The sequence below is a fragment of the Rhynchophorus ferrugineus genome, unplaced genomic scaffold (genome assembly GCF_030347505.1).
Source record: "Rhynchophorus ferrugineus isolate W39M unplaced genomic scaffold, kcgeb_rfMv2 rfM2, whole genome shotgun sequence".
NCBI lineage: Eukaryota > Metazoa > Arthropoda > Insecta > Coleoptera > Curculionidae > Rhynchophorus > Rhynchophorus ferrugineus.
In genome coordinates, this window is record NW_027472581.1 from 23655599 (window position 1) to 23683218 (window position 27620).

Below are 27620 nucleotides of genomic sequence, written 5' to 3' on the forward strand. Positions count from 1 at the left end.
AATAACTTAATAAAAATAAACAAAAGCCTTATTTAATCTCTCTACTACATGTATTTTATATTCTACTATATACATACAATTTAGCTTAATACCTACCTAAACATATTTATCTTTTTACAATATTATTTTAAGTACTACCAACTGATCAGATCGAAGTCGGTGCCGAGCCATCAAACAATACAAAAGTAACAATATAAGTTTGTGTCATATACACAAAATTAACTTACGAACAAAACAAATCTAATTTGTTGCGTAATTATGCTTATTAATTATATTTTCCCTTATTTTGTAGTTCTTATGTTCGTAATATACTGTAATAATATATTGACTTAAATAATAGAATTAGGGTTCACGTTATCTTTTTTTTTTAATTTGAAAGCATTACCTCAGCTCCTCCGTGTTATCAGTGACTAGATACAGTTACACATTGTATTACCGGAAATATATATATATATATATATATATATATATATATATATATATATATATATATATATATATATATATATATAGATATGCTTTCTGATATTTTAACAATTTATTCACTTTAAAAAGGTACTGATTGAGATATAATTGCTACAATATATGTTTTATATAATATTTTCGTCATAACTAATTTTCATAAAAATATTAGTCAGACGACGCTATATCTAGTGAATACGTTTCACAACTCCTCTTCAACGTGTAACCGATCGTAACTTACCCACTGTTACCTGCTATTTCTTTTTAGTCTTTATTTCAACAATGCGTCGTTTAATTTCATAACTCTCTTAAGCTATGTTTTTGTCCAAGAACCGCTGTAATTCAATGCCTTCGAACTTATTTCCAGGCAATTCGTGTCATTAATATCAAAATCACTACTTAAATTTTTAAAAATACTGATATTTGAAAAAGCATCACCAATGTACGAAACCATAAGTTTCTAACAGACTTTTATGGGCTTCGCATGGGCAGCAGATTTCATGAATGTCGAAAATACAATTTTGAGCATACCATTTCGTCCCAGTCATGTCATCATACAAAAAAGCAAATCATTACTTTACGTAAAGGAATGTTAATCATTGAATGTTTGCGTTAGGTTAAGTTGTTTAAAAGTTGTTCATATTGATACTCCGAATTTTTAGCAATAGATATCACTGATCAGAATGCATGCAAAATACATTTATTTGGGATGAGTAGGGAAATTCGTTTCGTGTGGTATTGACTGTAGAAATTGTGTTGCGTTAAAGCTTGTGCGATAAGTTTATCAGAAGTGGTTCTTGCAATAACAATCTGTGTGTAGGTAGTAGGCCTCCTGTAGTTGCTTTTTTAATGAGGTCATGGTGAGGTCATGGTGATTCTTCGATATAAAAAAGGGCAGTAACCAAGAAAAGCCTGTTGATTTACATTTGGGTGTGCCAATGGAACTGAGGAATCAAAGAACTCTCTTTAATTAGTCATTGAAAGTCGAAAAACTTTTATTAATTCTAAATTATCACTTTTTATATATACTTAACCAAATAAAAAAGAGTAAAAGACAACAACAATTGAGTGAGGACAATTTTCGTATTCATCAACTTTTCACTACTGCTGGCTGCTGCTACCACAGCTGAAGCTACTGTTGTTGCAGTCTCACTTGATTCGCATAAAGCTTCACAGCCTTGAGACTCACCCGTTTCATATGGATATAAACCCACGATATTGCCCCTAAGAGTTTTTAAAAGTTCTTAGTTGGAATTTTGTTATGTTTTAATTATATGTGTCTTACGTTGGTCCATAATTACACACGTAGAATTTTCTGTAGGCATAGGTTTCAGACATGTTCGTATAGTAAGCATAGCCGCAGCCAACATAATATGTCTTGGCCCAAATCACCTAAAACAGAAAAAATATCCAATCATTAATAAAAAAAAGTAATTTAAACTGTGACTTTTTTAATCAAAAGCAGTTAGTTATTAATCCAAAATATAATTCTAAATGTTAATATATAGGGGATAGACAAAATAAAATTAATATTATGCATATATAATCATAACACATCTTAATGCATACTGATTTTGACAAAACTGCTTTCGTATAAATGGTTTTTGTGTAAGTATGGTAGGTTATATTTGATTTTGTTAGGCGACGATTAAAACAAACTATCAGTGAAATGTAAGAGATCCCAGCTGTTGTTTACAATAGTTTTACAGGCGACAGTATCCACCATACGTATGCTGACGCCTACTGTATGCCATTACCATGGCAGCATAGACCAAACAGAGTAAAATATTTGGAGAAGTGGCCGGAAACCAAAGTCAACTGTCAGACATCGACGAAGATTAAAAAGGAAACGATGATGAAACCTGAACATTCGATAACTAGAAATATGTGTTATTGTTCGATGAATAATTATATAAATTGTTGGTTACAAACTTCCGAGTTTGCTTATGAAGAGCAGCAGAAAAAGCCCAGCAATATAGTTGTATTCAACCAGTCCTCTCATCATTGGCCCGATTATTGCGAATTAATATTTAAAGAATAGTGAAGTTCTTACTATGACTAGCATATTACTACCAAACACTGCCACATTCCAAGATAATAATGCGACCATACGCACAACGAAGGAAGTTCAGAGTTTCAAAATATCATCAAACATGGGTAGTATGATAGTAAGACTTCATCATCGCTGAAGCAGAAAGAATGGGAGGACATTCCGTTGGAAACTATTCAAACACTCTATGAATCTATTCCGACAAAAATTACAGCTATTTTAAAAGAAAATAGTAGCTCGATGTATTATTAATAAATTGATATTGTGTATATGTCACGTGTTCATCTTTTTATCCTATAGCGACCGCTACTACCATTTAGACCACCACGCATTCACCCACATCAAAGTCTAAGGTTGGAAACGCTGGTGGATCGGTACCATGCGGTTCTCAACTATTAAAGACCACCACGACGACGTCTTGCTCTCTTTCCTTTCCTCCACCCCCTTGTAACAGTACCACTTCCACAGCGCTACCGTACTTCCTTTACCTAACCTAATATCCTTTCCATTCTCTCGGCGACCACATGTACCATTTAATATCGAAATAAACAAGTATTTCTTGAACCGGTGTTTTCAGTTCTCGTGCAAATTCCTTCCACAAAATAGTAGTGAGTATTCGGACAAACAATCGCATCGACAGCCACACATTACGACCGACCGACCCTACGAACAATCCTGCAATCCATCTTCTGAAGATTCGTTTAAATCCGAACTGCATTGTTGGCAACCAGAAAAAAATATCTTTACGTTTTAGTACCTTTTTTTTGTTCTGGCCTAAAAACCAGGCGGTGGAATGCATGACGCATACCTGGTCGCGGAGACTTGCCCTGGAGTGACAAGTTGGACCGGGTTATGGGGGACTGCCTCTGGGCTTGCCTCTTGTTACCAATACACTAAACCGAAATCGCCTCACAGTCGACCACTGTGGATCGCTACTGCTACTGCATTAAATTTGGGGATATGGCACCCGCTGATCGGGCGGCCGTTATTGGGCACGAGGGTGTGGCGATTCTATTGATTCGCGAACCTGAGTTAACACACAACTGGATATTGTTGTATGGGGCCAAAAGTTATGACTGTAGCAACGGATGAGGTCGTTTCAGCCTGGAGCTTGGCGGTGACGCGGTGCTAAACTCCCATCATGTCGACCAGCTCGCGAACAAGCGCGTTTTCAGAAGAACTTGAGCTCAGTTGTTAGTGGAATCATTGAGATGTGAAGTGCTTGATTTCTGGAGTGTCAGTTTCCCTATGAATTTGATTATTTCTGACAAACCATGGAGCGTTTAATATTCCCCTGAGGAGCTTATTTTGGAAAACTTGAAGCCGTTTGACCTGGTTGGATGTAACAAACTTGAAGTAGACATAAGATCCGTAGAGGAGTACGGACCGAATTAACATCTTGTAAAATAAGCATTTGATGGAGATGGTCAGTCTGCTAGAAGCGCAGATCAGAGAAGATAGCAGGTTTGCTATCCCCGAACTTTTTCAGATTGCTTTCTGGATTTGGGAATGCCAACCGAACCGCCGGTCGAAGTGAAGACCTAGGTACCTGACGTTATACAGCCATGGAATTATTGCGGTGTCGATCTTAAGTTGCGAGACGCGCAGTGTGTAAGGCCTCTTATCGAAAATGATGGCCTGGGTTTTCAGGGGGTTGATTTGCAACCTTCAGAATTTGAACCACTTGACCGCATGATCGAGCTGCTTCTGTAAACGTTCATGAATTGTAACTTGGAACCTGGCGGCCGTGAAGAAATTGGTGCCGTCAGCGTAAAACGCGACGTCAATTTGCTCTTATCTCAGCAGATCTGAAATAAAGAGGTTAAATAAGGCTGAGGCCAGCGGGAAACCTTGAGGTACGCCAGCATCGATTTGTTTACGACTGGAAAGTGATTCCCTGATCTTGACCTGGAAAGATCTGTCCGAGAGATAGGACTTGATGAGAGCGGTTAGATCTTCTGGGAGGCCTAACCGCACGCACTTTGCGATCAATCCGTCGTGCCAGACCTTGTCGAAGGCTTTGGTTAGGTCCAGAAGAACTGCTCCAAGCTTTTTACGTTGGTCAAGAGCGTGATGAATGTGTGCGGCCAGACGGGTAGCCTGATGGACGGATGAGTGGCGAAAGCCGAATTGTTCATCTGGAATGATGTTGTTTTCCTTTATGAAAGAGTTGAGAGCGTAGGGTATTGCCCTCTCGGCAAGCTTCGAAATGGCGCTGAGAAGGCTGATAGGCCTGTAATCAGATGGAGATGATTTTGCTCCTTTCTTGGGTATAACCGCTATATGTGCGTGTTTCCAAGATGTCGGGAAGTGTTGCAGTCTCATGATGGAGTTAATGGTGTTTGCCAGTTCTGCGAACTGCTTATGCGAGAGCTTTTTTAAATGGGTAATCGATATTCATCGAAACCTGGAGATATTTTGGTTTGAAGTTTACCAGCATAGTCTGTAGAGACTTTGGAGGCACGAAGTCGTTGAGAAGAAAGGCTGGGGTTACTGGTCTTTTGATGGAGTTGGATTCGTTGATGACAGTATCATTGTCTTTAGCTTTAGTGTGGTCTCTGCAAGGAGCTCGACATTTTCTTGGCCTTGGTCTTGGTCTTGGACTGCGAAATTTCCTATAACCGCTGACTTCAGGGAGGGGATGACATTGTGTGTCTTCCCCACGAGGCATTTGGAGACACGCCAGAAGGAAAGGGGGCCATCCAGTCTTTGGTCCGCGAGAAATGAGTTCCATTTCATTGCTCGCCAAGTCGAGACGGCCGCCCCTACCCCCTTGCATGCTCTGTTCGCCTCCCTTTTGTCTGCAGCATCAAGAGTGAATCGAGCTAATCTGCATAAACCGTTTTCGATGCTAATTTCACGTTTAAGAGAAGCGGGAAGGTTGTTGTTCCACGGCTGGGGTTGTGATAAAATGTTGACTGTGGCAGATTCGTGAGCAGACTGAATATCACGAGTTAGCTTGAGTACGGCTTCCTTTTAATGAAGGTTGTTTCGAAGTTGTTTACTGATTACGATGGAAGAAGCTCGTGTTTGACTCCTTTTCTGACGAGAATGGTGGTTCCACCGCCTCGACACGGAGTTCTATCGTTTCTGTAGACAAAAAAGTGACGATGCGAGGGTTTCAGTAAAGTTTCCTGGATGAGAACGATGTTAAAGTCATAGAATGTCATGACGTCTTCCAATTCCTCTTGCTTTCCGCGTAAGCTGTTTGCATTCCACGTCATCAGTATGAGAGATTTCGAAACAGCCATTTCGAAGAATTAAAAGGCTGCTGGAAGTTAAAGAAAAGCTGCTGCAAGTAAATGTTGCCTCTTAGGCGGCGACATTTAATCGTTTTAGTACCGCATCTCCTCAACAGATGTCGCGACCACGAATCAATAACATGTTAAAAGAATACCTGTGTATAATGTCCGGCGCCCCCTGAACAGCACGCGGAATAGTTATAGTTCTTATATTCATTGAACCAGGATTCTATAGCTCTTGCCCAATTCCGTGCGGTGCTCGCTCCGGTAGATGAATAAAGATACAGATTTTGTCCAACCTGAAATCGATCTAAAACAAGATATACACGTTAATTTGTGGCATACACCATAGATGACGCGGGAACAAAGCGTTTTATTTGAACGAGTTGAAACAAAACGATTTCTCACCTGCATTTAAAACTGACTACAAAATTAAACATAAAACTGAGAATCTTTTATTGACGGAATAACATAAATCCCATTATAACGGATAAATATCATAAAATAATTATCCTGTTTTAATTATGATTTAGTCATACATTTACGCAAGTAACTTTCGCATTTTGTGTGTTCTTTTGTGCTAATTGTTGTGTTGTAATTAATTAATTAGGATCTCCTAAAACAGCAAATACTTATGCGATACACCGACTATAACGCGTCACGACGTTTGAGCTTGAAGAAAGGATTAGATCGACATGATTTAAAAGCCTTTTTAAAAGAAAAAAGTGCTCCATAAACATCTGACAATACTACCACCAAGACAACTATTTGTACTTTAATCTCCAGAAAACATGAAGTTTTGTCAATCCATAAAATATATTGTACATCGACCGATTTATTTCAATTTGTTCCCTAAAGCTCCATTAATTATTTATTTCCATGAGCCATTCCATTGCTATACATTGCTTCCATCGCTACATCACTCAACATTTTTTATTGGACCAGAAAATTTTGATACTGTTCGAAAACTGAAACCGCGAGAACGTTACGTAACACACAGAAATTGTTATAATCTTAAGGATTAGTTCACTAACATTTATAAAATATTATATGACAAATTTAGCTGTGAAAAAGTATTTTTTAGAGATATATTTAATTAGCACTAATTTATTCTAAGTTATTTCTAAGTATTTTTTATTAATTACATTTTATATTAGATATGCTTAGTACAATCTTAATTTTCAAATTAATTTATTACTACTGTTCTGTTATACTTGCATTAATACACAAGCAAGGCTAGCATGGGATTAATATATCAGTATGTATTTTCCAAATTAAAATAAAACTAATCTACTTAAGCTAAAGTTAAGAATACACTTATATACAAAACAAGTTCGTGTGGTTTTGCTCGCTTCAAACTTCTGATTTTCTGCGTGTTGTTTAGTAACTCTATTTCTTCAACGCTGCTGTCATTTAGCAGCCTTATTTTAAAGCGAAATCTTCGTATGTTCATTTGATTTCGAGGTCATCGTGCAACTCTTCGTTGGTCACGTAGCGGTAAGCATTGGTAATTAATCATATAATTTTATTTTAGGTACGTTGGATTACTAGTTGGTTTGATGTCTTAGTTCAACCCCATATTTGCACCCCATAGGTCTAAATTGGCTTTATGATTGACTGATAAACCAATCTCTTTGATTTTAGGTTAAGTTGAGACTATCTTCCGACTAATTAGTACATTTAATTGACTTTGTGTCCTCGAATTATTTAAAAGTATATATATATATATATATATATATATATATATATATATATATATATATATATATATATATATATATATAAGTATATATATATATATATATATATATATATATATATATATATATATATTATAGTTATAAATGTAAAAATCATGGAATTAAAAGTTGTTTACATTGATACACTTTTGGCAATAAATATCGCTGAAGTACTTTGTTCTAGGCCAATTACCAGTTAAACTATACTGAAAATGATACAACATATAAACTTCTGAATGAGACTATATCTCATAAGAGGCAACAATATTGATTAATAGCAATCTAATAAGTCTACCCCAAGTAACAGTGAACTCACATCAAGAAAATGTTGCCTGTCGCAATTTGTAAATTCGTTTTAAAACAAGACAATATTTTCCTTCTCGTTTTATTCTAATTAAAAAGCAGTGCAGCCACACTGAATATTAGTATGGGAACAGTCACTAATATATCTCAAAATAGCAAACATATAATCTTGGATCCACCAAAAAGAAATTATCATCATAGGAAGGGAGTGACAAATCAAGATCAGTTTGATGTTAGCTTTATCAGAGTTCAAATAAATAAAACGTATAAAAACAGTGAGTAGTTTTTTCAATGTAAAGAAAATTTAATAAAACTATTTCAGATGAAACTGTTAGTCGGAAAAGTATCTTCAGAAAGCTTAGAGATATGCAGCTCTTTGATGGATGAATAACATCCTTTCATACACTGTTGGATAAAATAGGATTTAAATAGAGTAAATAACCCATAAATAGGTCTAAAGGAACTTACAGACACTGCATTTAAAAAAAATACAATTTTTAAAAGCATACAATAATTTCAAGAGACTTATTTCATTTTTTATATTGAGATGACATGGGAAATTTACATATTTCAGATGTATTTACAAAAGTTTTCCTTCGTGCTGGAAACAGGAGTGGTTAATATCACCCTCTGTTTGAATGCACTCGATCAGACCATTTGACTAAAATGTATAAGAAGAGAAAGAACTGTTTTGCAGATATGGAAAATGCATTAGGGATATGACAGTGATTAAATCTAGTTTTATCAAGAAAAATGTATACACTAAAATAACAAAGTAAAGACAAATACAGTCATATTAAAAGGACTATAAGGAATCACTGTATCGAAGGAAACAAGAACTGAACGTAAATGGCAAATATGCTCTCGGATGAATGTAAAATACATTACTTGGAAATACAATTGTTAATTAGTCGGATTAGGCCGCCAGGGAATACCACTACATAAAAAAACACGCCTGGAACTCTACCTCATAAGTGGTGTGGAAAAGAATTCAATGTAAATATAAAACAACACAGCTCTAATTATTATGACTATATCATTAATTGTAGTTTAAGTCTTTCGATAATATATGCACTATAATTTTAAAATAAATGATATTTGATAATATTTTTGTTATCTCAAACCCAAAATGGACTGGAACTCAAAGTAAATGCGGCAATATTGCGACGTTTTGAAGTCATCAATTTAGATGTTTTATTAAACGGACTATATATAGTTTCCTATACATTAATAGTTTAACTTACCATCAGATACAGAAGAATGTGCATATACGGTAGTGTTAGCAATTTTTTGTGCCTCCTGAGCTAGATAATCATCATAGTACTAAAGAAAAATGATTTTAAAGGAATTTAGAAAAATATTTATTACTAAATCTTACCATTCTTAATATATTAGTTCCAACAGGCTGGCCGGAAAGCGATCCATTTGCCACCATTTGTCTATACTCATTATGTATATTAACTATACTTTTTTGTTCAGATGCGGTCACTCCAAATTCTTTAAATTTAAAGCAAAACTAATATATTATACAACTCACTTGTTCATGTAAATATAATTTACCCACTAACTCTCCATAACTTATTTTAATAACCGCACATAAAAATATAAGTTTTGATATCAAAATCATCGTGTTCTTAATTAGTTAAAACCAACCGCAAATCTAAATGTAACAGTACTAACAGCATCATTTATATAAAAGTACAGGGGATTATAATTCTCTGACATATGTATATCAGTACAATATAACATTGAAAGATTAAGTTAAAAATAAATAATGAATATCTTCACCACGTATTTTTTACACTATTACAATGAAAGGTATATAATTTTAATTTAGGAAATAAGAATTAGTAAGAGTACAAACAAAAATCACAGTTCTGATTCATGTGGTTCCGAGTAGGATGCTTTATTTCTGGTTAATAAAATATGCTGTGTATTTTATGAGGTGTTACAGTATACATCCTTATATAGATATATTGGAGAAAAAAAAATACTGAGCTTTTGAATAATTAGGAAAAATTTTAATAAAATATAAAAATATTAATATATCGGCCCAAGAAAATATTGATATTCTTTAATATTTTAAAATATAGCGGTATCTTTAGAATTGAGTAAAAATTTTAAATGCAAATTAAAAATTAAATTAAAAAGTAAAATTTAATTAAAAAGGGTTTTATAATATTTAAGAAATATTTTTATTTATTTATATTTTTAATATCGGCTAACGAAGATATCTATATAACTGAACACACTGAACCTTCATATCTGTTCAATATTAGCCATATATTCTCAAAATATAAAATATAAAGTCATCAAATGTATATAATTTTATTACATATATTTTATTTTATAGTGCAGTAGTACTACCAACTACCTGAAGTTAATATTTTGGTAGTACTGTCAAATACATTTGCATCTGTATCTTAAAATTATCATAAAATATTTCACAGTAGGTTTGCCTCGATATAATTTTGGTTTGTCTTGGTAAATACAGGGTAAGTTCATTTCAATAATACTACTTTATGACAATTCGATGTATTAACTCACCCCGGAATGAAAGTTATTTCCATAAAAAAAAAGAAAAATTGATATTTGAAATAGTGAAATTTTGAAATTTGAAAATGTGCGCTAAAACTTTCCAAATCTGCACGTTACGTTGATGTTTTGGTCGCACTGGAAGTTTTGTATTGGTCTTAGTCTTATTTATACATTATTTTACTAATTTTGTGTTATAATTAGACATTTTGTTGTGTATCGATGATGTTAGGGTTCCTAATACATCGCTAAAAAACCCAAACAAGGCAGAAAAATCTTGCAAAGCGGGGAAACCAGCCAATATAGTTTGAAATAAGGGTGACAGGGTCCCAGAAACATATCGATATATCGGAGAAAAAAAATTGAACTTTTTTTTGAATAATTAGAAAAAATATCCATATCTTGCAAAATATATACCGAAATTTTAATAAAATATAAAAATATTGATATATCGACCCAAGAAAATATTGATATTCTTTAATATTTTAAAATGTAGTGATATTTTTAGTAAACCTCTAAAATTTAATTAAACAGTTTTTTATAATATTTAAGAATTTTTTTTTTCAATATCTCCTAAACCGACATAATTTTGCTGCATGATAATGCCATGTTGCCAGCAAAATTGTAAAAATTGTAGAAAATTATGTTTCCATTGTTGCTTGCTGAATAATGTACACTGCACCAGTTTTTCTCAATAAATTCCGCTGTAAAGAAACAAATTATAATAGTTTCAAAAGTTTCTTTGCTTATTGAAAATGATTTAGCAAAATTAATTAATATTACTTCATGCTAAACCATCTTTTAGCTATATTAATTTGAAAACATTCTTACAAAAAACTATCATTTCATAAGCATAAACAACACACTTCTACATTAACCATTTCAACCTAACTAATTAACACAAGTTACGGAAAATGCCGCTTTCTTATTTAATTTGAGCTTCATAAAAACAGATAAGCACTGTTTCCAATACTACAAGTGACAAGATAGGCTCGCAACGATGGAAAACAGTAATTTGCAGACGATATTAAACCAATATTAATGTCAAACTTGAGAGCGATTCTATAAGCTTGAAGTTAAGATAAGCTTGAGCCCTCTCACTCAATAACCTGAAGTTCTGCATACAACAAACTCTTCCAGGTTAACAAAATCAACATACCTCCTACATTACCGACAATAATTAACTGTCGAGAATTTAAAAATGTATTAAATCTACCAAATGTAATCTAAATCATGTTACAAAATTTGTTAAGGAATCTTAGTTACTTAAATTTAATGCTTCTTCCATTTCCTCTTGTTTTATGCTTAATGGCCCGTCCAAAAAAAACTTCACTTATGAAAACTCTAGAGTTATTGCTATGTAGAGTTGAGTGTTACCTACAAAACATTGAAATATAGAATGGGAACTTAAATGAACACACCTGTAGCAATGATCTCAGTACACCGCCAAGCCGCTAGAGTACGCCGATGAAAAAATTACAGATTTCTTTCTTTCGGCATTTTTAACCAGCAAACAAAGACCCAAATGTGGTAGACCAAATGTAGTGTAAAAAGTAAGTACAATTTTTTTCAAAATAGGGATGCTTCAGTACTTGAAATTATATTATGTGAGTATATAGGTTATATTGAAATATAGTACGTTCGTTCCACTTCAGACAAGCAAGAGCCAAACCATACAACGGCAAAAAGAAGTAAGTGTAATATCTTTTTGTTATCTTGCTGTTTTTTATAATTCTTATTTTATAGAATCCAGAGATCAGATACTATTTGCAATTAATGTTACTTGACATCTTATGGTAACTCCAGAAACCTGGCATGTATACAAACTAGTAGTTTCTAGTTCTAAAGATGTTAATAGAATAAATAAACAAAAAACAGAGCCGAGGAAGTATGCTGGCCAGTTTGACAAATGTTATCTCACGATAACAGGAATTTAGTTTAATTTACATGTTTCTGAAACCCTTTCTAGACTTTTTAGGTATTGACAAAAGTATGTGTTAAAGCAAATTTAAAGAAAATTCTGGATAATATGTTATACTAGCAAATGTCACAATTTTTCAAAATTATTACTTTACACTATTACTATTACGAACTAAGTGTTCAACATCTGGGTGAGGGAAATATAATAACAAAACTAATAATTAAGTGTTGCTTGCTCTGGTGGATGAAAGAAGTAAATAGGATTACAAAGGGAAGGAATGAAAAATTTTGCATGGCTACATATCATATGGACAAACCTGTAAAAAAAACCATAAACAAGAAAAGGAGATTTTGTATTCAAAATTGCAACACGTAATTACTACCTTTAATACATTTAAATATTCTATATTCAAGTATACTCTGAACAAATAATTTTACTTATAGTTTTATATGTTAGAATATTTAAAGCAATAATAATGTACAATTAGAAAATAAGTGATAAGTCGTCATATTAGATTTTTTTCATGTATTTAGAAAATATTTTAAACAAATGTTAAATAGTTTTTAAATAAAATATTTAGTTGAATTTCTATTTTTTAATTTCCTCCCTACTAATAAATTTTAATATTATTTTTTAAATCTCCACGTACTAAATAAATACGCTTTGCGCGACCTCTGGTGACATGGCAGAACATAATTTGGTTACGTTTTTATACAGGGGAGATCGCATTATAAGTCGATTTTATGATGTTATCAAAATTGAAGATGCCATTGGATATGTATAACTCTGATTAGTGGTTTAATTTTTAGAGATATCTATTCAACAGAATAAATACCTGTAGCAAGTTCACCAGAAAAGATATCTGCAAAAATATCTTGTAATGAAATTAAAACTGTAACATCTTCACCAACATTATTACAGTTTTCTACTAGTTTCCTATCAAACATTACTTCCCTTAGAAATGTTATAGGAAAAATAAGGATTTTATCTACCGCACTAAAATTTCACTGCCTTAAAATTTATCTGTTTCATCTTTCGCTGATCTACAGTTACAAGTAGAATTTCTTATATATATAGATGTCAGATTTGTCGTAAAATACGTATATATAATCACAGCCAACCAGACCCGAAGTATAATTGGTCACATACTTTTTTTTATAAATCCGTTCCTGAGTTTCATTTTGTAAAAAAAGTACATATGTTACTTATAAAAATATGAATTAATCACCTGTATTTATAATTTTGTAAAACGAAATTTAATGTAATATGTTTGTACCAAAATTTAATAAATATCAATATAATATAATCTGGCGAAGGACAGGCAACCGAAAAATTCAAGTTCTACACAACTGGTTGCCTTGTCTACCTTGTCAACAGATGTAACAAAAACCAATCAATAATATAATTTAAAATAAACTGTATATATTAACCTGTATGTAATTAATAAATATATATATTATTTTTATATTTGTCGAAACAGGAGATTATGGCTGTTGCTCAATCTCGTATTGTGTTTTTGCCAGATAAATATAAATACAGGTTTTCACTTGATTTAAATAAATATTATTTTGTTACCTATATAATAGATGGCGAACAAAGTTTCTTTTATAGAGTTCTTAATAAATATAGGTTTTTTTATGTTGGTGACGAATAATTTGGAGAATTGAATATCGTTTAACAACAAGATATTATGTTAAATAATATATCAGAATCAAATTCTAACAAAAAAAAAATGAGTATTTTAGGAACGTATATATACATTATTTTGTATTGATGTGTTTAAATCTTACCAGTTTTTCCTGTTGTCAATTATTTTAATATGGATAAATAGTCTGGCGTCTTCGACTTGACAAACTTCCAATAATCTTAGGCTAGTATATTTACTAGTTTATTAATTTATTTCCTAATTAATTCCTATCTTTTAATTTTATCTCGACGATACGTTTATAAAACTCTAATTTTTAATATATAATCACGTGTTTGTATAATTAATTTATACTAAAAAATAGTTACAATACATATTACCTTTGTTTTTATTTCGAACCTCTATCTATTGTATTATAAAAACAAGATAATTATTTTGAGGTTATTATCTTATTAACTATATTAAGTTAGACCGGATGCATTTTGTGATAATCCTCAAGGGTGTCCTATTTATATTATCCGAAACATACATTTCTCTAAAAACTCTCCATTTCTCTAAAAACTCTCTATTTAACTCCAAAAAAAAGAGTTTAAGCAAACCATGAAGTCTCGTTAAAGCAACTTTACTTAAAAGTGGTAAGAAAAAACTTGCAATAAATAATATTAACTTAAAAACATTTTGTACATTATTGAAATGTACATTTTTATATAGTAAGCCTATTAGTTTAGTATATATTTTTATGAAATAAAAGAAGACTTTTAAGACAAACATTTTTGCTGGATTATAAATAACTTAGATTAATATTGTGCTGATGTTAATAGAATATGAGTTATAACTGGAGTTATCAGATTCTAAGGCAGTTTGTAGTGTTGTTATGAGAGTTGAATGTTATGTTCGGGCAAAAATAAGATAAGTCAGTAACTTTTTAAATGAAAGATAGGTTTTAACCAAAAAGGGTTTTATTTTTCAACATTATCTTTTTTTAGCCCAATGCACGTAGTCGAACGTTTTCCAATTCTTTTAACTGTTATTCCTTATAAATTATAGGTGTGCTGAAGACCCTCAAAATGGATATTTGATTCAGGGATAACCTCTGCCATCGACCAAAATCTCTTACAACTCAGCAATTTTTTTATATTTGGAAAGAGGAAGTAGTCGCAATGGGTTAAAACTGGAAAATAGGCTAGATGAGATATCAGTATGATTAAGTACGATTAAAAAGAAACGTTGTTCTTCGCCAAATCAGTCGTTTTTACTTCAAATCAATATAACAATATTTGCTGATTCTCTTTTTGGAATGATTGATGTCTATGACATAGATTGCATCTCAACTGTGGCCGACCAACAAACTAAACTTAGCTTTTACTAGCTCAACAATCGTACATAGAATAATAAAAGTATATAGAGTACATAGTTATTGAAAAGGCATTTCAAGGGTATCTCACAAGCTCTTGGCCCGGTGTGGCATTTTGGACTAATCTACAAGATGAGTAAATTGTTACCGAAACTATTGTCAATTACTTGAATCGTATCTTTTCGAAAGAATACAAACCGTCAGTATTTAAACCTATTTCTGCTGGAGTTCCACAGGTTAGTGTCTTGGGACCATTGTATGTATATGCCCTACACTGCTGATATCCCAATATCAATAATAAAAGAAACAGTTCTTGATCCTCGGAATATTTTCGGACTACACATGCATTATGGTAAAGGACTTATCCCTGCATGGGCGGTCAAAAAACTACAAGTGTCAATTCACAATTAGACCAGAAACCGCTTAATAAATGGCGGCGGAATTATAACAATCTAATTATACCACCTGATAAATGCGTGATTCCTCGAGTAGAATAAGCAAAAAATACTTTGGCATCCATCTTGATTGTAGGTTAATGTGCAAAACATAATGTTAGATAAATCGCTTATCGCTACGTAACTGACCAAGTACTACACGATGACCTTGAGATCAAATGGATTTACGAAGTTATCCAAAATTTCGCCTTCGCAATAAAAATAAAGTTGTTAAATCGCAACAACGTAGAAAGAATACTACTTAGAATTAGGAGTTAGGAGTGGTTCAAAATAATTTTAATTTAGGAAATAGATTGTGATATATTTATACCACACTTGTCCTTTTTGTACACTATATTAATGCAAGTACTACTGAACAATAGTAACAAATTAATCTTATAAATTAAGGTTGTACTAAGCATTTAATATAAGATGTAATTAATTTTAAAAAATGTAAATCTGAATCTCTGATTATGTCCCCAAATTTAGAAAATATTTGAAAGGGTATTTCACACAAAACCAAAGATATCACTTCTAATGTAGAGATTTCTTTCTTTAGGTAACTGGTTACATTTTATTATTGACGTTATATGATTAAATATCGCTAAATTATTTTATTCCGTATTTATTCCATATCATTGACACGTCTATCACCGAATAGTTAAGAAGCACATACTCATACATGTATTGGCTCATCGGGCGCAAATCCAAGTTATTATTAGCTAACAAGGTACTGCTGTATGAGTCTATACTGAAGTCTATACTGGTACTGCTATACTGAGTCTATACTTATCTGATTACTGGACATATATATACTTTAGAATAAGACTAATTAATTAAGATATTTTATACAGGAAATCGCTTAATGATGTGATTTTCTGCCATGTATATATAATATAGACATAAGAAATACTTGTTGACACAAAGAGTAAAAAAAAATTGAATAGTTAACACTGTCTACACTATAGTATGTCGATTGAAGACAAATAAATAGACAAAAAAATCGTTTTTAGATGCTATTTTATTTTCGTAATTTTTTAATTAACCAATCTTAAAATTTAGAAAATAATTTAACGCATTAACATAATCAAATATAGCACTGAAAATAAGCGTTAATACATTTTTAAATATAAAAAATCACAGAATTAACATAAATTTTCACATCCAGATGAACCGGTTTGGTAAGGAACTCTACCAATGATGTTTCCACTAAAAAAGAACAACAAGAAAGTTAATTGCTAACGTCAAACTAAGGCCTTTAAAGTATACTCACGCTGGTCCATAGTTACAAACATATAACCTCCTGTAAGTCCAATAATCATTAGTTGCAAAGTTTACGTAACCACATCCTACGAATTCGGTTTCAGCCCAGACCAGCTACAAACATAAAATATTGAACTAGAAATGTAACAAACACTACCAAATATTACTTGAGTATAATGTCCGGTATTCGAAGAAAACCCTGATCCGAAACTGTAGTCCTTGTGTTCATCAAACCAAGCTTGAATAGCTTCAGACCATTGCGCTTCTGGGCTGTATGCTGTAGAATATGAGATGTATAGATTTTGCCCGACAGCAAACCATCTACCTAAAATAAAAAGTAATCAGTATAGTAATACGACTTCTAATTAACATTTTCATGGCTAGTTCAGATCGTACGCCAGTGATTTTGACATTGAGCGAAAATATATAAAGAAAATAAATAAGAAAAAAAAAAGAAATCCAACGTTAACAAATGAGAGAACAGACTGGGAAGGATTCGCTGAAGAACTGAACAAACGAATTCAACTAAATGTACCCCTCAAGACAACTGAACAATTAAATTTTGAAGCAGACAAATTCGTAGAAGATATTCAACAAGCTGTTTGGAATAATACTCCAGAAATTAAGAGTACAATTAAAGGAATTAATTATCCAAAAGAAGTGAAGGAAATGGTAGCTGAAAAACGTAAATTACGAAAAATATGGCAACAAAACAGAACAGCTGAAAATAAAAATACTTTAATAATATAATCCAAAGATTGAAAAAGGAAATATTGGAAATTCAAAACAAATCCATAAATGACTATCTGATAAATTTAACAGATGATAAACAAAATGATTATTCACTCTGGAGAACTACAAAATATCTAAAGCACTCATGTCTACACAGTCCACTTATAAGAGACCTATATGGGAATTGGGCACGTGACAATCACCAAAAAGCAGAAGCATTTGCTGAATATCTAGAAAAGACTTTCAAACCAAACAAAACATATATTAAATATAATTTGCCATAGAAGCTGAAAATTCGATGATTGAAAGAGCTAACCACAGTTATTAAAATTGACATTAAACCGACGAAACCACCAGGCTACGATTTAATAACAGACGAATAATAACATTAAAAATTACTGCAAAAACTACCAAGAAAGGGAATTATAAAACTCACCAAATTGATCGATACAGCATTAAATTAAAATATGTCGCAGGCATTTGGAAAATGGCGGAAATTATAATAATCCCAAAACCTGGGAAGTCACCAAACGAAATAAAAGCCTATAGACCTATATCACTGCTGCCAGTAATATCTAAGGTTTTTGAAAAACTCCTGATGAAAAGAATAAAATCGATCATAGAGAGAAAAAACCTAATACCAACACATCAGTTTGGGTTTATTAACAAGCATTCAACAATTGATCAGGTTCACAGAATAGCAGATGTTGATTGAAAAAGCCTACGAAAGTAAAAAGTATGATCAGCTTTATTTTTAGATGTACGTATTTTTTAGATGCTTACTCTACAATAAGAGCAGATAAAGCAGGTGTATACACAAGGAAGTGTACTGGGGCCAATGCTTTATCTACTCTATAATTGTAACATACCACAAATGGAAAATATTACGATGGATACATTTGCTGATGATAGTGCGATTATAGCTGTCGGACACAATAGTGAAAAAGTCTAACGAAAATTACAACAGGCAAGTGACAATATAAATAATTGAACACAAGCTTGGAAAATAATACCATATATCGCAACAACGCTAAAATTTCGGAATGAATCTCGATGCAAAACTTCGCTGGAAGGAACGTATAAAGAAGAAAAGAAAAGGACTGGAAATGAAATATAGGAAAATGTACTGGCTAATTGGAAGAAAATCACAATTATATTATTGCTATTATATAAGCAAATACTGAAACCTATATGAATATGCGGATGTTCTGCATGACAAATTGTAAGTTACTCGAAATCGACTAGTAAAAATGTAATAATTAAATAATAAAAAAATCATTGCTCTATTTATTAAAAAAGTAATCCTCTTACGTCATTCTAACACACAGTAAATATCCTTATCGAATTGCTTGCAAGAATGTTATTTTCGATGATTAGTAACTTTTCCAGTAAATGATTGTTTTAATAGATCTTTAAGAGATAAGATTTACAAAAGAAAATGTATTTACCCAACGATAGTAATCATTGGAATTCAAAATTAATTAAAGTTAATTTTTTGGTGAATGGTTTGTTGATTTAGATGTATAAAAAAGACAGAGTTGAATATAATTGTGGAAAACAACTATTTTCAATTTTCCTAAAGTCAATGTTAAAAGTCAATGCTTTAAAGTCATATGTTATAGCGAGTTTGAAAAGTAAAAATCTAGATATAAATATATCTAGCGTCATTCGTCTACTCGGTCAAAAATTATTATTAATTTGAACGTGTTAATTTTATTTCAAATTATTATTGTAGTACTCTGATATTCCAGTAAGTCATTTTTATCATATTTTGCCTCTTAATTCTTGAAAAGGGGAAAAAGCACTGCAGATTTGTCGAACATTTTGTGGTGTTTGATATGGTAATCAACGTTGAAGTTGCAGTGTCAAAATTAATTAAGGATAATAAAAAAAATGGCGAGAATTCTTTAGCAGAAAAGGTACTATCGTTCATCACCAAAACCCTATATAGGTATTTAATATCATACTTATATTTTAATGACTCGTCAATATGTTAATTGAAAGAGATTCTCTAGGAAGGTCTGAAGCACTCACCATATAACGGGAACCTCATCTACTACCATTAATTTCAGTCTCCGGAGGACCATAAAAGTTTAACGATAATGAATTGCAAGGCATGTTAGACGAAAACACAGACCAAACTCTTAAAAACTTTCAGGCAGCTTACTAGTTATGAATTAACTGTTTCCAAACTTTTACATACAATGAAAAAATCCAGAAGGAACAAAAATACCACTACGACACGAATAGACTGAAAATGCCATCCCGAAATGTTTCAATATCGAGCAACTTTGAATAAATTGAATGACGCATTGTTGCAAAAAAGATAAAATAGTTTAAATAGAAGTTGTGAAGGATAGATTGCTGTAGCTCGAATAAGAACTTCTGTTGCACCCCATCTACTCTTCAGACATATTGCCTTCAGACTGCTACTTGTTCAGATCGATTGTTGATCGATTTCGAATTATTGAAGTGTGAAAATAGATCGATGTTTAGATTGCTGTCAAACCAACATCGTTTTTTCGACATAGTATAGTCATGTTCCCAGAAATATGATAAAAAGTAGTGAAAAATAATTTTATTTTTATTAATATACATTTTCTTATTCAATAAATACCTTCTTAAAATGAAAAATGTTTATAATACATACAAGCACCTAATAATTTTGAAACTATTTTTCCCCAATCCAGTATACTGATACATAAAAATTCAATACAAGCATAAATGTTAACATAGATTAATACTAAAACCATAAAGTAAAACAGCCAAATTTTAAAAATGTTGTCTGACGGTCTTAAGGGATAAATGATAACATATGATATATATGTGATACAATCACGGTAGAATTAGCCAGCTTCATTACTTTAAAACCTTTTTATTAATTAAGCCTTACATACCAAAGTGGGTCCAGAATAAAGAAAATGTTAATAGAAGATTTTAACTTCATGAGAACTCAAACTATATAGACTTATAAATTAATTTTAAAATATTATAATAGATGGTGTTATTGTGTTTTATATAGCACCAGGTACATTTTTAACCAACTTCATGTTGAATGAATTTGTGTAGAGAAAATTGCATCGACAATTTGAAGAAAACAGACTAAAGATCATCGAATGCTGTGTGAAGCTTATGGTAAACATGCTCCATCAATTTCAACACGTCACTACTGGTTTCGAACTTTTAAAAGTGCTACTTATGATACCGAAGACAAAGAGCCTTTCGGACTTGACTGTCACATTTGAAGACAACGATTTGAAGGCATTACTAGATAAAGATCCGTATAAAAAGCTAGACAAACATGCAGAATTGTTGGGAGTAACACAAGAAACTATTTTCAATCGCACGAAGAACTTGATAACGACCGAAAAGCGTTAAATAAAATGTGTGAAATGCTGTTTCAACGGCATATATGTATGTGCATCGAATTGTTACTGACGATGAAATATGCATCCATTACAATATTCCATAGTGAAAACATTCATGAGGACCAAATGGTCAAATATCCATGGCTTCAAGTAAATGCTTCGCATTTGATAGGTTCACTTTTGTGTTGTATACAATGAGCTTCTAAAATCTAGTGAAACCATCAATGGAGATCGCTAACCACTAAAATTGATGTATTCGAGCCAAGCACTGCGCGAAAAAGGGCCAGAATACGAGGAAAAACACAATAATGTTATTCTTCAGCATGCTCTCGACTACATGTTGATAAACGGGTGAAAATATACTTGGAAACATTAAGATGTGCTACTCCACCCGCCGTATTCTCAAGACCTTGTTACTTCTGATTACTACCTGTTCCTACGTATGAATCGTGACCTGTCTGAACAGCACTTCACTTCCTATGAAGACACCAAAAAACTACCCGATTCGTGGCCTCAAAAGATACATTATTCTTTGGAGATGGAATCTGTAAATTACCGTGAAAAGATGGGAAAAGTAGTGCCTAAATGAACAATATTTTGAATAAACTATATTGTACCGATTTTTCACAATAAAGCTTCAAATTAAAAAACCCTCTAAAACTAATTTATAGTTCAATATATTACCATCTTTGCTTTTTGGATTGCTTACCATCATGTACAGTTTTGTGAGCGAATTCACAGGTGTTTGCAATATCCTGTGCCTGAGCCGCCAATGAGTCATCATATTTCTGCAATAACAGTTATTAATAAAGGACAACGCACTTAGTCACGTGTTACTCACCATTCGCTTCAAGTTAACACCCCTAGGTTGTCCGCCAACTTGACCATTCGCAATAAGTCTTCGAAATTCATTATGTTTATCCACAATTATTCGTTTGTCCTGGTCGGATACATGGTTACCTAATATTAAATAAATAAATAAATAACATGAATTACTATTTGCAAACAAAACCATAGAGTTGTCTCATATTTCCGGATATAATTTACTAGCGTGTTTTGTGATTACAAAAAGGTTTAACAATGACAACTCAAAATATTAATAATAATGGAGATAACAATGGGAAACCCAAAAGATATGAAGAATGTACCAATACTGGTAGCGACATGAGTTCTTTCTGCATAAATTAGATGACATTGATTCTGACATATGATTACAACAAGCAACAAGCAATGCAATTTGCGAAATTATTTAATTAGTGCGTGAGGCATTTCCTAGTCGTGAATTAATTACAATTAAAAAACATGTTATCGGTTTCATTCAAAGTTTTAATACATTTTTGGACATCCTATACTATGATATGTTTTTTTTAATTAATTACATGATAAATTAAATATGCTTAGTATAATCTTATTTTATAAATTAATATATTACTACTGTTCTGTAGTTCTTGCATTATTACACAAGCAAGACAAAAACGAGATTAATACATCAGAATGTATTAAGTAAAGTTAAGAATACACTTATACACTAAACAAGTTCATGTTGTTTGGTTCGCTTCAATCTTCCGATTTTGTGCGTGTTCTCTAGTAGCTATATTGCCTCCACGTTGATGTGATTTAGTAATCTTATTTCATGTTTTAAGAAGAAATCTTGAATCACTTTGTATATCCATTTGATTTCCCGGTTATCGAAAAGCTCTTCGTTGGTGAGGTAACGATAGGTATTGGTAATTAAAACTTAATTAGTAGAATTTTGTTTTGGCTGCTTATTATAGTTGCTCGATTTTGAGTTTGATCTGCTTTGCTTTATGTCTAACAGGATGTTACCAATTTAACCTACCATCAAGAAACCCGTCGGGCATCCGTCAAGTGATATAATTAGATTTTTGTCACTTCGCTGCAACGCAAAATGAACACGGACAGATTTGGAGTTATTAACCTGTATTTTCCAGTTTCTAATACATTTGTAGATCTTATTGATTGCTACTTGTATTATTCTACAACCTTAGGCTGGTACATATCTTTTGCCATGGTAACTGTGTCGTCGGCAAATGTTGCAACTACTGTTTCTCTGTTGTTGGGATATCAATAGAGTAGAGCAGATACAGGAGTGGTTCTAAGACACTACCCTGTGGAACTCCCGTCGAAATAGGTTTAAGTGTTGAGAATTCCTCTTCTTGCAAGACTTGAAATTTTCTTAAACTGCATAATTCCAGCAGTTGAGAGTAATTCCGCAGTAACTGTTCATTTTGTAGATAAATGTCATCCCGTGTGCAATATGTGTAACAAAATGAAAACAAATTTAAAACAAATGAAGACGTAAAAAGTATGCTTTTGGCATTTTTAATAAATAATTATATTTCGCATGGTTTTTATTTTTAATTTCTTAACCTTAATGTTAAAAAGTTTTCGTTTTATGTTTGTTAAAAAGTGGAAGCATTAGCATGAACAAACACGTTATCCCAAGAAATGTCCATTTATTATTCGTTAAAATTGTAATAAGGAACGTCAATTAAGAACGTAGTACTCAGATGGGACTAAAATTGAGCAACACGGTTAGGTAGAATGCTGTTTTAAAAATAGTTTTTAAATGGTTGTGTAATTGCTTTTTTGCTTGCTTCAATTTAATATGGAATCAGTAGCAGTAATATTTTCCATTCAAAGCTTCGATTGGTTTAAGCTGTTTATAACTAAACTCTTCAGATCCTACCAGTTTTCTTTGAGTGACTTTTCTGGTGTACTGGGGCTTGATTGGAAATGTTGTCTCTTTGGATTATTATAGCGTATACGCTTGTCATCATCGTTAACGATATGATACACAATTGGCCTTGTTTCTGATAAAATAATATTTATCTCAAAGTTGAAAGTATTATATCAACGTACAACATTTAAAATCTTATGTGAACGTCTCTTGGCTTCTCTTAGAAATAATTACCTTTCTCTTAAATTTGTAAAATCGCTACCTATGTTCAGCAAAGATTTTCACCCTGAATCTCCTTCAATTTTTTATTACCAAATTCTTGGATTACTGGTTTGGAGTAACTTCATCCGTAGTTACACTTTTTAAGGTATTCGAATTTGGAAAGAAAGGGTATGTTGTTTTGCGAAGAAAAACCACAGCTGATTAAAAATTTTTTATGTTGATGACATACAAATTACATTCTATTAATGGCATTAATGGCGTTGAATTTGATTTTGCGTTTTACAATTTTCGTCTCGTCGCTTCATCAATGAAAATATATGCTGGTATCATAGTTTCAAAATTGCTGCAATGATAATTATATGTAACACCACAACAATGACAATAAATATAAATAGTTAAAAAAACATAACAGGTAATTTTAAAAACGTATGATATATCACTAAAAAATGATAATTGTAATATATACAACACATACTAATTATATTATTAACTGAAAATTGGAATACTTAGTCATATGTTTTATCGAGAAACTTAAAAGCTATTATCCATTAGCTTGTATTAAAAGGAAAAAAAAAGTCTATTTTTATAATGAAAAATCTAACTTTTTTATCAGGTAACATTATAAAACACGAACATATGTAGAACAAATAGTACTAAATAGTGGCCTTCGCAACAGCTGTCTAATAACGATCATATACTTGTAGTGCATTGTTTTTGATTATATATATATATATATATATATATATATGAAATATATAATATGAAAATTCATCATCATTTTCTACTTTTATTATGTGACATTTTTATAATTTTCCTCAGCTCTGAAGATATCAAATGTTGAATGAACATTTGATTGTTTTTGAACATGATTATTTACTGTAAATTTTGTTTTTCTTTTTTAATTTAATGTTATTGACAAAACAACTGAATGTTGAGAGAAAAATATTAAGTATCTGTTTTGGAGGCATTTATGGAGGCCAATATTTAAATTAAATTGTTGGTTCAAACCAAAAGAGCAAGATTTTACTCAAAGTTTTTACACTTACTATATATGTATGCAAAAGCTAAATATAAATATGAAAATAAATATAGTAAAAGCTTAAATGAAGTAAAAAGTTTCGAAACACAAATATTATTGACTTGTTATATCGAATACTAATTTAAATTTTTAATTTGAATATATATAATTGCTTTTAAGAAAATCATTCACCTTGTATGTATTATTTTTTTTTATTTTATTTTGGCTACAACACCTAGTTTCTAGAAAGAATGATTTAAAATATGAAATAATTGCAAAAAAATACTGATACGAACAGTATAATTTTTTAGATATTTTATTTATGTAATCCTAAGTATAATTTAATCGAGCAAGCATTTTATAAAAACTATCTACAGGAAATGTATACTGTTTAAAACAATTAATATTAATTAATCATAAAAATAGAATCGAGCATTTTATTTACACATTCTTATTAATTTTAAATTAAACGATATATTTATGAAAGTTTCAAATTATATGCTTTAATTTTTTAAATTTCCTTTAATTTTTTAATTAATTAATTTTAATTAGTTAATTTTTCAGATATAAGGGTAGGCCGAATCCTATCTTAAAAAGTATCATTAGTTATTACGTTAATAGCTAATATTAAAATTATATTAGTTATTTATCAATATGTGAGAAACCAAGAAATATATTTCAAATAATAACAATAAACTAGATTTTTGTCATTATTATAGAAAAAGTGAAAAATATATAAACTATGAAAAATGTATAACTTTTAAATGTATTTTGATTGTTTTTATTTTAAAATTTACTTTCAATTAACAAAACAAATCAAGTTTTCGATTGGACATTCAAATTGAAATAAAAATAAATACACTTTTATGAAACTTACTGAACACCTTGCTGCACTGGGACGCAAAAACCGGCATTAAAGCACACAGAGTTAAACAAACAACTAAAGCAAACTGCATTTTGGTCAATAGCTTACTCACAGTCTTGACTAAATGAAATCTGAAACAATTTGTAGTACCTTTTATACTAAAGAGAACACCAGTATGATGTAAACTTCCCAGTGACAATGTGCTGATAATGTATACAATCGTAATTGCTATTGTTTACGTTTTTAATAGGCATTTTACTCTACATACAGTGCATAAAGTATACATTTATCGGAATTTTCATTTTCGTGCAACTACACGATATTTTACCACTTAGGTCTTTTCCAACGGAAGAAGGTTTAAATGCTACTAATTGTGGTTAATTAAAATTATAAATATTCAAGACGGTATAACATTAAAAAAATGACTTACCGATAATAAGATATTATATATCTGATCTATTAAAAAGCCACATTTTAAATAGCTAACTTGATGATGTATGATTGATATGATATGCATGCTTGTTTGTTAGAATTTAAAATTCGACAAGGAACAACCATCTCAATTACGACAATAATGAGTTTGAGTGAGACAGAATTTCTGTCCTCAGTTAATTAGAGTTAAATTAGAGCTCTCTCCAAACCATGATTCCATATTCCTCCATCTACCTTGAATACGTCGAATTAAGATAAACCATGGCCTGCAAAAATGAGGCGCTAAAACATAAAGAAACATTATTTTACAAAAATGAACATTAAAATACAAAAAACTTTTTATTGATAAGCTGTATGAAAAAAACGATAGCCATTTTAATTTTCATTGTTTTACGAGGAATCGTGTAGGTTTGTCGAGTTAGATATAATTCAGCTGATGAAAAATTCATAAATTAAACTTTTTATAGAAAACAACAGCATGCCGAACAAACTTTGTAAATGAAACAAGGATATTTTTCTATGTTTTTTTCTATTTTATAGTATCAATTTAATTAAAACGTAATTATAACAGTTGGGGAAACTCGATGTGACATTAATGATACTAATAACCAGGTTAAAATAAAAGTAAAACTGTTAATTAATAAATCTGGGTTAATAGTACTAACGTGTGTAAAAGTGACAAATATTGTATTATGTATATTTCGATAATTCATGTTCTACTGGATCAAATAACCTAAAAAAACATCTTACCTGCATTTTTTAAATATTTACTGCCACCCCACAGATTGGCAAAACTTAGTAAAAATCTATATAGCCCGTCTTAACATAGTTAGTTTATTAGACTTTCGGTTTACAACATTTCTTGGTTTATAATGTTGTGGAAACTTGGCAATATGGCCACTAGTATGAATGTAAATCGAATTCTATAGGCATCAGGCATAATTATTTTCCCTTTTCTCCCACAGCAAGTCAATATTTTGGAAATCAATAGCATTGGTTCTCAAATCTGGAAATAAAAGTTTAAGTAAAGTAAAGCTAACATGTAAAGTTTATATGTTTCGTACGTTACAACTCGTCATACTTTACAACAACTCCTTCAAACAGAAGACATTTGATATTTTTGATAAAATATTATGACAGTCATCAATTTATTTTTGTAATAGTGTATAAGAAAATAGGCAACATACGACAGGGACAAGATTTTCAATCTTTAAGCTGGTCACCCGCCAGTAAGTACCTTAATGACGACGATGTGATAAAAAAGAAAATTTATTATATAACATTAAATACAACTCTCATGATGACTTCTTCAACAACTGAGAAACGGCTTAATC

General features: G+C 31.4%; 1 protein-coding gene and 1 long non-coding RNA gene across 2 annotated transcripts; one reads left to right on the plus strand and one right to left on the minus strand.

Moving 5' to 3' along the window:
* Positions 1–1427: 1427 nt before the first annotated feature.
* LOC143190815 (uncharacterized) lies at positions 1428–26020 on the minus strand. Its single transcript, XM_076395381.1, has 14 exons — positions 25867–26020; positions 21890–22008; positions 21758–21836; positions 17116–17273; positions 16959–17062; positions 16833–16894; positions 15419–15587; positions 15343–15376; positions 9357–9438; positions 9175–9293; positions 9041–9119; positions 5910–6064; positions 1748–1854; positions 1428–1686 (listed from the first exon to the last, which is right to left on the minus strand). Exons 1-14 carry the CDS (start codon positions 25943–25945, stop codon positions 1482–1484), a joined length of 1551 nt encoding a protein of 516 aa, XP_076251496.1. The 5' UTR covers positions 25946–26020; the 3' UTR covers positions 1428–1481.
* LOC143191574 (uncharacterized) lies at positions 11829–12217 on the plus strand. Its single transcript, XR_013004551.1, has 3 exons — positions 11829–11884; positions 11951–12022; positions 12078–12217. It is a non-coding gene; the product is annotated as an uncharacterized LOC143191574 (long non-coding RNA).
* Positions 26021–27620: the final 1600 nt, after the last annotated feature.

Excerpts from the sequence above, each read along its gene's own strand:
- LOC143190815 (XM_076395381.1), bottom strand. The coding sequence starts at position 25,945 with ATGCAGTTTGCTTTAGTTGTTTGTTTAACTCTGTGTGCTTTAATGCCG. Across the intron at positions 22,009-25,866 it reads CCAGTGCAGCAAGGTGTTCA|GTAACCATGTATCCGACCAG; the intron begins GTAAGTTTCATA and ends ATTTAATATTAG. Across the intron at positions 21,837-21,889 it reads GTGTTAACTTGAAGCGAATG|AAATATGATGACTCATTGGC; the intron begins GTGAGTAACACG and ends CTGTTATTGCAG.